The 12,238-nt window shown below is 37.1% G+C and overlaps 2 protein-coding genes across 2 annotated transcripts in view; one reads left to right on the forward strand and one right to left on the reverse strand.

Annotated features, from left to right (window-relative positions):
* inpp4ab (inositol polyphosphate-4-phosphatase type I Ab) overlaps nt 1-588 on the reverse strand; it is a 77,525-nt gene extending 76,937 nt beyond the window's left edge. The window contains exon 1 of the mRNA XM_073852185.1: nt 455-588. The gene's annotated coding sequence lies outside the window, so the exon portion shown is untranslated. The remainder of the gene's footprint in view (nt 1-454) is intronic.
* A 4,348-nt stretch (nt 589-4,936) lies between these two features.
* On the forward strand, nt 4,937-11,977 carry tmem182b (transmembrane protein 182b). The gene is made up of 5 exons (XM_073852640.1): nt 4,937-5,275; nt 7,538-7,676; nt 10,981-11,079; nt 11,184-11,321; nt 11,404-11,977. The coding sequence occupies exons 1-5, from the start codon at nt 5,126-5,128 to the stop codon at nt 11,679-11,681; spliced, it is 804 nt and encodes a 267-aa protein (XP_073708741.1). The 5' UTR covers nt 4,937-5,125; the 3' UTR covers nt 11,682-11,977.
* Nucleotides 11,978-12,238: the final 261 nt, after the last annotated feature.

The raw sequence follows: 12,238 nt of genomic DNA on the forward strand, positions 1-12,238 counted from the left end.
AATGTTCTCAAGTTTACAAGGCAATTATAGATGCACTGGGATTTAGTAAAATCATACACAGCTCAGAATGGCACTGTTTCACAATCATAGTACATTTTAAACCTAAGATAAACGAACACTGGCCTTTCAGGTCACACCGCATGCACACATACTTTCACCCTCCTCTGCCTACGAAAGACGTTTCAGTCATTCCCCCAAAGAAACATATGTAGCTTTCGATTTGCCAGGCAGTGTCTGTCTGGCAGTTAAATTTTGAATGCGATTATACGATGGCATCTCAGCCAAGTCATACAAACAGCTTACAAATGTAACTTATCTCCAGTTCGCCTCCCTGTGCGCACTACAGAGGATACAAACAACACAGATTACTTTATGGTCATTTCTTTGGTTGTGTAACCAAAACAGAGCCTCGAGACTGACTGTTCCGAATGTTACACAAATCAGATGTACTCACATCTCAATGGGCGCTGTGTCAATCCATATTGCCATTGGAAGAGTTGTGATGCATACGAATGTCTGTTGCCAAATTCCAGCGCGCTGCCTCTCGCTCTTCTTTGCGCTGCTGCATAGTGTGGCTCCGCCCTGGTGCGTGACGCCACCCTGCTCGGCCCCGCCTTTCCCACGCGCTCTCTCCGCAACTACACGTGCAGGCACAAACACGAAATATAGTTTAAACAAGACAAAGCACTTATTAAAAAATAAAACAATGCAATAGTTCAAAATAATGGTCATTGATTAGTTTAATTATGACAGTGTTATTTGTGACAGTGTTATAAACACAATAGCCTACCTTTAGTGGCGTTTCTGTTTATCTGCATAATGTTCTAATCAGTTTAGTTACACTGAAGCTAAACGATAACATCTTTTGAGGAAAATTGGGCATGTATTTGAAAATATGTCAAATCATAGGTTTCAAGGTCTATATTGCCATCTTTTGGATGGTTGCAAAAATACAGTCAGAGTTTTCATTGAATTTTATTTCACTTTTAATAACATTCAGTGTTTCTACAAACTACATACGTTGAACGATGAAAGAACAGGTTACCCTATGTTGAAAAAATGTTATTACCATAAAATTAAAACAAGAGTTATGTATCATATTTTTCATTATAAAATCTATTTTATAATACAAAAAGTTTGAGACTAAATCAAAAGAAGTCTTTTTCTTCCAATAATATGACAATATATAATCAGAATAAGGGAGACTAGGGCTAGTTGTTACTTTTAACTCTCAAATTAATCTCAAATTAATTTATTTTTGACCATTATCACCTTACATTTCACGTAAGAGTGGACAAGGCCATTTGTAAATTTATTGGGTCTGGCTTTCGCTTCAAAACATTTTTTTAGCTGTACAAAACAGCTTGTTTTACTGCTTGATATTGCAAACCACTGTGTATGTGTGTGTCTTACCATATTATTTTAATGTATTATTTTTATTATAAACACACTGGTTTGTAGTGCAAACAGTTTTACCGTTGACTGCACTTTGTTATTCTTCTCGTTGTTTCCCTACAGCGGCTAATGAACCGGAAGTTTCGAACATTCACAGAAAACAGCTTACTTCCACATTGAAAAATAAGGTGGATACTTTTGAATAAGAAACAGTTCATACACAGTATTGGGGCATGTTGTCACAATATATGAGGTAAACAAGAACCCTGCTTTTTTATGTATTATAGGACATTTGGCAAAAAAATGTAAACAGTCTAACAACCAAAAATAAATAAATAAATTATTATTAATAATAATTCATAAAAGTTGATTAACAATCATACCTTAGATAACAAGATCATCTACAATGAGCTCAATAACAGACTTTTATTATAGAGAAAGAGAAACTCAAAGGTCTTTTTTAGCCTCAAGATAAAATTAATACTGCAGCCCTATTATATCTATAAATAGGCACAACTGGGTCATGAATCTTTTCTTAGGTGGATAGATAAAAGTTTTCATACCCATATTTACATAGATTCATGTGTGCATTTAAAATAAATGTGCATTTGATTAATATTCCCACGGCTGTTCATGTAAAACAAGGGTAAGCTGCTTAAACTAGAGGCATATTTTGCATATTTAACATATGTATTACTATAATAGTGATAAATCACTATATTTGCAGATGCACTCAACTATTGCGAAAGTATTCATACCCTTTATTTTTTCACATTTTATGTTGCTGCCTTATGTTAAACTGCTTTAAATACTTTTTCCCCACATCAATTTACACTCTATACACCATTAAGACAAAGTAAAAACAGAACTGTCACAACTTTGTACATGTATTAGAAAAAAACCCTGAAATAAGTACATTTCATAACTCAGTACTTAGCTGAAGCACCTTTACAGCCTCAAGTACAGTATTTTTGGGTATGACATGACAAGATTTGTATAGCAGCATTTAGCAATTATCTACCATTTTTCTCTTAACCTCTTCACCTCTCAAGGTCTGTCAGGTTGGATGGGGGCAGATGCAGATTTTCAGGTTTCTCCAGATATTTTAATTGGGTTCAAGCTCAGACTCTGGCTGGGCCACTCAAGGACATTCACAGAGTTGTCTATAAACCGCTCTTGCTGTGTGCTTGGGGTCATTGCCCTGTTGGAAGGTGAACATTCTGCCCAGTCGGAGGTTCTGAATGATCTGGACTAGGTTTTCATTAAGGCTATCTTAATATTTTGCTGTGTTGAGCTTTCCTTCTACTCTGGTGAGTCCCTCAGTCCCTGCTGCTCAAAACAGCCCAACAGTATCAGGGCTGCTACCAGCACACTTTACTTTTGGCATGGTACTCTGAAGGTGCCTGGTTTCCTCCATACATGATGCTTGGAATTGAGGTTTATCAGAGAATCTTGTTTCTCACAGTCAGAGGGTCCTTTAGGTGCTTTATTTTTTTGCAAACTCCAAGTGTTTTCATGTGTGTTCACTGAGGAGAGAATTGAGTTTGGCCACACTGCCATAAAGACCGGATTGGTGGAGTGTTGCAGTGATGTTTGTCCTTCTGTAGATTTCACCTATGTCCATTTATGATTATGGAGCTCAACTAGAGTGACTATCTTGGTCACCACACTAACCAAAGCTTTTCTCCATCAATTGCTCAGTTTGGCCAGGAGGCCAGCTCTAGGAAGAGTCCTGGTTGTTTCAAACTTCTTCCATTAAGGGTAACGGAGACTATGCTTCTGTGAACCTTCAATGCAGCAGAATTTTTCTGGAACTCTTTCCCAGATCCATGTCTTGACGCTGTTTCTGAGCTCTGAGGCAGTTTTTTGACCTCATGGCTTGTTTTTTTTTCTTCTTCAGCTGTTAGACCTTTTATTGCAATGTGTGTGCCTTTTCAAATCAAACTCATTCAATAGAATTTGCCACAGGTTTAACTCCACTCAAAGTGTAGTAACATCTACAAGCAATATGAATGCTCCTGAGCTAAATTTCAACTGTCCCAGATAAGGGTATGAATATTTATGCAATGGATTTTTTTTTTTTTTTTTGAATAAATGTGAAAAGATGTTAAAAAAACATATTGCCATTATGGTGTATGGAGTGTAGATTGATGTGAAGAAAAAAAAAGTTAAAGCAGTTTAACATAAGGCAGCAACATAACAAAAAAACTTTCACAAGGCACTGTAAGAACTGGTGCTCTAAACTTAAAGGAGTAGTTCACTTTCAGAACAAAAATTTACAGATAATGTACTCACCCCCTTGTCATCCAAGATTTTCATGTCTTTCTTTCTTCAGTTGTAAGGAAATTATGTTTTTTGAGGAAAACATTTCAGGATTTCTCTCCATATAATGGACTTCTATGGAGCCCCCGAGTTTGAACTTCCAAAATGCAGCTTTAAATGGCTCTAAACGATCACAGCTGATGAAAGAAAGGTCTGGCAAAATCTAGCAAAATGATCGGTTATTTTCTAAGAAAAACAAACAATTTATATACTTTTTAACCTCAAATGCTCGTCTTGTCTAGCTCTGTGTGTATTCTGTGTAGAGACTAAAAAGTATATAAATTGTAAATGTTTTTAGAAAATAACCGTTCATTTTGCTAGATAAAACCCTTCTTCCTCGGCTGGGATCATTTAGAGCCCTTTAAAGCTGCATTTATACTGCATTTTAGAAGTTCAAACTCTGGGGCACCATAGAAGTCCATTATATAGAGAAATATTGAAATGACAAGGGGGTGAGTATATTATCTGTACATTTTTGTTCTGAAAGTGAACTACTCATTTAATATCTGTCCAAAAATTATTTACTGCTTTAGCAAAGATCAACACTGAAAAAAATTGTGGTGAAACAACTGTCACTGTCACAAATAATTACAATGAAAAAGCAAGTGACACATTGAATTAAATGTGAAAGTAGGAAGACTGAAATTGTATTTTGCAGTAAAATGTCCTCAAATAATCTGTTTTATTTATTTACAGTGAAAGTCGCTGTTCTCAGATGACAGAAGGAAGAAGAATCTGTCATGCTAGAAGTGCACTTACTGTATTTTTACAAAATGTAAAATATACAACACTGGTTAATGTTTCAGTATAGCTCTTTCACAAGAACATGAATGCACTTAATTAAAACATTGGTGTCTTGAGACATGTGTAGATCTATTTCACAGTTAAACAAACTTTTTACAGTCGCACAGTTATTTTTATTCAAGAAGGTAACTAAATACTGACTCCAGCAACGCATGATGACAGATGCTATTTTCTATACCATTACCTCACCAGTACAGACTTGTTCATGAAATCCAATGTGCTCTGATTGCATAGTGCAACTTGATATCAGTAGTGCTACAATCATTGATTGAAAAAGACTGTCACTCACATCTATTTGGTTCCTTAAGTCACTTATAAAGACTATTTTTATCAGATATTATTTATTTTGTTGAACTGGATCAGACTTCTATTTTCAAACAAGTCCCTACAGCTAGGCTCTAAGAGTAGCGGCGTCTGGTTCTTTTTTTGTCATTGGTCATTGCACAGTGGCCACACCAGTGAGAGACAGAACTAAACATTTTGCTTGAAGGACAAGGAATAATGTAGACAGATAAACAAACCAGCTGGACAGTGTTGGTAACACAAACCAACTAGCAATGTGAGCATTTAAAAGTGACTAAGAGAAAATTGTTGTTCAGCAGCTATGCGTCTGGTAATTTTACAGTTCCTGGCTGGATTTTTTGGAGCTCTCAGCTCAATGTTCCTCCTGGGATCTCTTGGGTCTGATTACTGGCTTATGGCATCTGAATCTTGTGGAGATGCTGCTCATTTCAAAATATGGAGAGTCACAAAGGTAAGGATTGGACATATTTGCCATGTTTTAAAAAGATTTGTCCACATGTTTACTTTAACCATACATTTAAAACACTTATGAGACATTTCAAAAATACATTTATCTGACATATCAGACATTGAAAGAATTCATAATCCATCTGAGATCAGAATCACAAGTCTGCATTGTATTGTAGTTGATGTGTTTCACTGAAACAACAACAAAAAAGCATTCTCTGAATAAAATACTACTTTACACTTATAAACTGGTGGGTTTTAAGAGTTTTAGCAGCAATACTACAAAATAAACTTTTTGGGATCCTCAGATAACTTTTTAGTAAAAAGCTCTTGAAAAAAAAAACATATTCCTTCTCTCTAAAGAAAAAAAAAATCAACTAGCCTTCTGTGAAATGTAAAGGTTACACACAGGTGCATCTCAAAAAATTAGAATGTTGTGGAAAAGTTAATTTTTTTCAGTAATTCAACTCAAATTGTGAAACTCGTGTATTAAATAAATTCAATGCACACAGACTGAAGTACTTTAAGTCTTTGGTTCTTTTAATTGTGATGATTTTGGCTCACATTTAACAAAACCCCACCAATTCAATATCTCAACAAATTAGAATATGGTGGCATGCCAATCAGCTAATCAACTCAAAACACCTGCAAAGGTTTCCTGAGCCTTCAAAACATTCCCTCAGTGCACTAGGCTACACAATCATGGGGAAGACTGCTGATCTGACAGTTGTCCAGAAGACAATCATTGACACCCTTCACAAGGAGTGTAAGCCACAAACATTCATTGCCAAAGAAGCTGGTTGTTCAGAGTGCTGTATCCAAGCATGTTAACAGATGAGTGGAATGGAAAAAGTGTAGAAGTAAAAGATGCACAACCAACCGAGAGAACTGCAGCCTTGAGAGGCTTGTCAAGCAAAATTGATCCAAAAATTTAGGTGAACTCCGCAAGGAATGGACTGAGGCTGGGGTCAAGGCATCAAGAGCCACCACACACAGACGCGTCAAGGAATTTGGCTACAGTTGTCATATTCCTCTTGTTAAGCCACTCCTGAATCACAGACAACGTCAGAGGTGTCTTACTCGATCTAAGGAGAAGAAGAAATGGACTGTTGCCCAGTCGTCCATTTCTTTCTTTTCAGATGAGAGCAAGTTTTGTATTTAATTTGGAAAACAAGGTCCCAGAGTCTGGAGGAAGGGTAGAGAAGCTCATAGAAAGAAATTCGTAACCCAGTTACTTGAAGTCCAGTGTTAAGTTTCTAAAGTTTGTGATGATTTGGGGCGCAATGTCATCTGCTGGTGGTAGTCCACTGTGTTTTTTGAAAACCAAGTCACTTCACCCGTTTACCAAGAAATTTTAGAGCACTTCATGCTTCCTTCTGCTGACCAGCTTTTTAAAGATGCTGATTTCATTTACCAGCAGGATTTGGCACCTGCCCACACTGCCAAAAGCACCAAAAGTTGGTTAAATGACCATGGTGTTGGTGTGCTTGACTGGCCAGCAAACTCACCAGACCTGAACCCCATAGAGAATCTATGCGGTATTGTCAAGAGGAAAATGAGAAACAAGAGACCAAAAAAATACAGATGAGATGAAGGCCACTGTCAAAGAAACCTAGGCTTCCATACCACCTCAGAAGTGCCACAGACTAATCACCTCCATGCCACACCGAATTGAGGCAGTAATTAAAGCAAAAGGAACCCCTACCAAGTATTGAGTACATATACAGTAAATAAACATACTTTCCAGAAGGCCAACAATTCACTAAAAATGTTTTTTATTGGTCTTATGAAGTATTCTAATTTGTTGAGATGGTGGGTTTTTGTTAAATGTGAGCTAAATCATCACAATTAAAAGAACCAAAGACTTAAACTACTTCAGTCTGTGTGCATTGAATTGATTTAATACACAAGTTTCACAATTTGAGTTGAATTACTGAAGTAAATGAACTTTTCCATGACATTCTAATTTATTGAGATGCACCTGTAGATGTTAATGGTTCTCCATAGATAGAACTTTCATTTTTGTATGAATTTACATGCATTTTATGCTGTGGACCAGTACATCCATGTTGTTCACAAACAAAAAATGCTGGTCTGCCAGCATAATCTTTCGAAAGAAGGTTTGCTTCTTAAGATAGTTAAACACTGTAGGGACACCAGCATCCAAAAACCAAACATGATGGTGAACTTTCAGCAGGATTAATATATTTGGAATAATACTAATATAGATGGAACATTTGTTTATCATCTTAATTTGTTTCATTAGGATATTGCTCAAGAACAACCAGATAGTAGTAATCAGGCTGAAAACTGCCTTTTGTTCTACCATGAGGGTCTTTTTTGGAGATGTTCCTACCATAGGGGTTCGAGTGAAGAGCAGGACAGCATACTGGCTTTTTTGATCAGTAAGTCAAGTCTTTCTTTTGTACTTGGCATGCAACTTGCAACTTAAACAACAGCACTATTGCTTGTGTGATATTGCTTTAATCTGAAAAAAATTATTTTCTGAATCCCAGTAAATATTCTCAATTTTTTGGACTCTATAAATGGTGCAGAATTTTGGACCCCCTGTTTATATACTGTACAGTGCATTAAGAAAGTATTTTATTTTATTTTTTAAAGTAATGCATTGCAACATTGCGTTACTCACCTAAAAAAGAAAATGATTGTGTTACTTACTTTTTATGAAAAGCAATGCACTATGTTACTTTTCCGCTACTTTTTCTTATTTGGGCTGGGATTGCTTGTTTTAATTTTACAAATATTTCCATTTTTGGCAGTATGAAATCCTGTTCACACCAAAAGTGAAATAAGACTCAGGCTGAAGGAAATGTAAATTCACCTCTATACAATAGAGGGCGCAGCTCGAATAAACCTTTCAGCTGTGCTGCCATTCTGGATTGCATGAAGTATAGAGGTGCATCTCCAAAAATTTGAATTTTCTGAAAAAGTTCTTTTTTTGTAACTTATTTCAAAAACGAACACTTTCATATATTCTAGATTCATTACATGTAAAGTCAAAACATTTTAAAAGTTTTTTTGTTTTAATTTAGATGATTAGAGCTTATAGCTCATGAAAGTCAACAATCTAGTATCTCAAAATATTAGAATATTTACATTTGAGTTTCACTAAATGACCATTCCTACAGTATAAATTCAGGGTGTCTCTTGTTCTTTGTAACCACAATAATGGGGAAGACTGCTGACTTGGCTATGGTCCAGAAGACAGTCATTGACACCCTCCACAAAGAGGGTCACAGAAGGTCATTACTGAAAGGGTGTTTACAGAGTGCCATATCCAAGCATATTAAATAAAAAAGTTGACTGGAAGGAAGAAATTGGGTAGGAAAAGGTGCACGTGAAACAGGGATAACCACAAGCTTCAGAATACTCTCAAGCAAAGCCGATTTAAACATTTAGGAGAGCTTCACAAGGAGTGGACTTAAGCGGGAGTCAGTGCATCAAGAGTCATGATACTCATACGTCTTCAGGAAAAGGGCTACGAAGCCACTTCTGACACAGAAACAACATCAGAAGCATCTTACCTGGGCTAAGAAAAAATAACTGGACTGTTGCTTAATGGTTCTCTTAACAGATAAAAGTAAATTTTGCATTTCATGTTGAAATCATGATCCCAGAGCCTGGAAGACTGGAGAGGTACAGAATCTAAGCTGCTTGAAGTTCAGTGGGAGGTTTCTGAAGTCAATGATGATTTGGTGTGCCATGATGTTTGCCGGTGTTCATCCATTGTGTTTTATCAAGTCCAAAGTCAATGCAGCTGTCTACCAGGCGATTTTGGAGCACTTTATGCTTCCATCTGCTAATAAGCTTTATGGAGATGCTGATTTCCTTTTTCAGCAGAACTTTAGCCCCTGCCCACAGTGCCAAAACCACTTCCAAGTTGTTTGCTGACCATGATATTACTGTGTTTGATTGGCCAGTCAACATGCCCATATGGAATCTTTGGGATATATACAGATGAGCTGAAGTCTCAGTAGTGCCTCAGCAGTGCCACAGGCTGATTGCTTCCACACCACACCACACCTCACTGATGCTGTAATTTGTGTTAGGAGCCCTGACCAAGTATTGAGTGCATAAATGAACATACTTTAAAGAACTTGAACTTCTGTTTTGCAAATCCTTTTTTTTTTTTTGGTTGATCTTAGGAAAAATTCTAATATTTTAGATTTTTGACTTTCATGAGCTGTACGCTCTAATAATCAAAATTAAAACCAAAAAACTTTTGAAATGTTTTACTTTACATGTAATGAATCTAGAATATATGAAAATTTTAGTTTTTGAAATAAGTTGGAAAAAAATGACTTTTTCACAATATTCTAATTTTTTAGATGCACCTGTACAACAGGATGCAGGAGAAGACACCTCAATACTCAATACAATAATGTCATTTTTACATATAAGTATGGTTTAATTGGATCATCAGAGGTCAGCATCTAAAAGAATAACGCTGATATTTTCTTCCAAAGTAAACTTTACTAGTTACTTGAAAAAAAGTAATCTGATTACGTAACTTGTGTTACTTGTACGTTACTCTCAAAACTATTGTAGCCTTATGTTAAACTGCTTTTGTAATTTTTTCCACACCAATCTACACTCTGTATCCCATCATGACAAAGCTAAGTAAAGTAAAAACTAATATAATCTCCCTTAACTTAGTACTTAGTTGAAGCACTACTGGCAGCAGTTACAGCCTCAAGTATTTTTGGATATGAAGCCTTTCACGCCCAGACTGTCATTGGACAGCTATTTTCACATTTCTCCAGAGATGTCTGATTGGGTTCAAAACCCGGCTCTGGCTGGGCCACTCAAAGCCATTTACAGAGTAGTCCCTAAGCTGCTCTTGTGTTGTCTTAGCTATCATTGTCATTGTCCTGCTGGAAGGTGATGTTTCTCCCAGACTGAGGTCCTGAGTGCTCTGGACCAGTTTTTTATTAAGGATATCTCTGTATTTTGCTCTCTGACTTTCCTTCTACCCTGACCAGTCCTTGCTGCTGAAAAATACCTCACAGCAGGATGCTACACCACCATGCTTTACTGCTAGGATGATATTGCACATGCCATGGTGCCTGGCTTCCTTTAGACAAGACTCTTGGAAGTGAGGTTCATCATTTTTCACAGTTGGAGTGTTCTTTACGTTTTTTTTTTTTTTTTTTAACATGTGTTTAATCAGCAAACACAAGTAGCGACCAACAGCAAAAGACACAAACAGGGTAACACAATGATTCGCCACAACCTGACAAACATGTCTGTTGCTTTTGGTTGTGTCTGTCAGCGCAGTGTGACCTGGCCTGTAATTAAAGCCCAGATTGGTGGAGTGTTGCAATGATGGCTGCCAATCTGCACGTTTCTCCCATCTCCACACATGATCTCTGGAGCTCAACCAGAGTGACCATCAGGTTCTTGGTCAGTTCTCTTACCAAGGCCTGTATGCTCAGTTTGGTCATGGCCAGTTATATGAAACTTCTAAACTTCCAATTCTTTCATATATGAAAATAATTCAGATATTTGAGCACAAGGTTGCAACATAAAATGTGAAAAAGTACTTTCTGAATGCACTGTATGCGTTTAAATCTCTCCACATCTGCTCTTCTCTTTCACTTTTCTAAAGATACTTATTTTTAATCAACAGAAGAACCACACCTGAGTGTCTGCTCTTTCTTGTAAACACACTGCTTCATTTTTCACCAGCCAATCAACTTTCCCAAAAGGTTTGTGTACCAGCCTACTTGTCTCATGCTCCGGTTTCTGGATTTTCCAATAGTGTTCTTACCTCAGACTCTGCCACAGGTGAGATCTTGAGGAGCAGTTTTCTAAAAATATGTTCCCAATATTATAGAATTTGTTCCAGTTTACTATGTTGTCAAAATAACAACTTAATTTTCCATTGTTAGTGCAAAGGGCCTTTTGGTGTGTTATATTTGTGCTGGGTGTCATCTTGGTTATGATTGGTGGGTTCGTAACAATCTGTGCAATCCCAGGGACCAGCCATCGCCTTTATGAGACTGGGGGTGCTCTCTTTATAACTGGAGGTGAGAAAAAAAGTTGTCAAAACATCTAGTTTCCAGTGATTTTTCTCAAACATTCACTCTTTTTCTCTTCTTTCCCATGCAGGTATCTTGATCATGTCTGTAGTGATGCTGTTTGCTGTGTGGGTACAGGTTTCAGACTCTTTAGAGCGGTATGGCCTCCAGCGCAGACGCTTAGTGTGCCCCAGCTTGCAGCTTAGTGTGCACTATGGACCTTCTTTTATGCTGGCTCCCACTGCTGCCTTCCTCTGCCTGCTCACTGGTCTACTTCTCCTGCTTATCCCATCAGTCAGCAAAGCACCAGCCAGAGAATGCACAGACACAGAGAATCAGCCATTGTCACTGCGAGAAGAATGTGTGTAGAGCAGAGGTCTCCAACTCAATTCCTGGAGGGCCACAGCTCTGTAGAGTTTAGCTCCAACCAGCTCCAACTTACATCTGCTTGGAGTTTCTAGTAATCCTGAAAACCTTGATTAGCTGGATCAGGTGTGTTTGATTAGGGTTGGAGCGAAAATGTGCAGCTGTGGCCCTCCAGGAACTGAGTTTGAGACCACTGGTGTAGAGTAATGTATACATTGGCAATATAGTGTAGAAAATAAGACATAAGATTTTTATTTGTAACTTCTAAGGTTGCTCACTAAATGGAAACATTATTATGACAGTTCCTGTTTTATTTAGTACTATCAGCAGGGTATAAAATGCAAAGAATACATTTTTAAAAAATGTGTTAGTTTTCTTGTAAGGTGTTTAAATATTGCTGGCCCACTTTGGCTGAGTGTGTTCGATAAAGTGGGCCGACCTTTACCCTTCAGTAATTATATTTAAATTCATTAAATAAATTGACATTAACTGGTTATTTTATAGTTGACATTTAGAATTTACTTTTAGAAAACAGAAATGAGACTGCAGTCAAGAAATTT

This window comes from Garra rufa, chromosome 12 (genome assembly GCF_049309525.1).
Source record: "Garra rufa chromosome 12, GarRuf1.0, whole genome shotgun sequence".
Taxonomy (NCBI): Eukaryota; Metazoa; Chordata; class Actinopteri; order Cypriniformes; family Cyprinidae; genus Garra; species Garra rufa.

Excerpts from the sequence above, each read along its gene's own strand:
- tmem182b (XM_073852640.1), top strand. The coding sequence starts at position 5,126 with ATGCGTCTGGTAATTTTACAGTTCCTGGCTGGATTTTTTGGAGCTCTC. Across the intron at positions 5,276-7,537 it reads AAATATGGAGAGTCACAAAG|GATATTGCTCAAGAACAACC; the intron begins GTAAGGATTGGA and ends TTGTTTCATTAG. Across the intron at positions 7,677-10,980 it reads CATACTGGCTTTTTTGATCA|CCAATCAACTTTCCCAAAAG; the intron begins GTAAGTCAAGTC and ends ATTTTTCACCAG.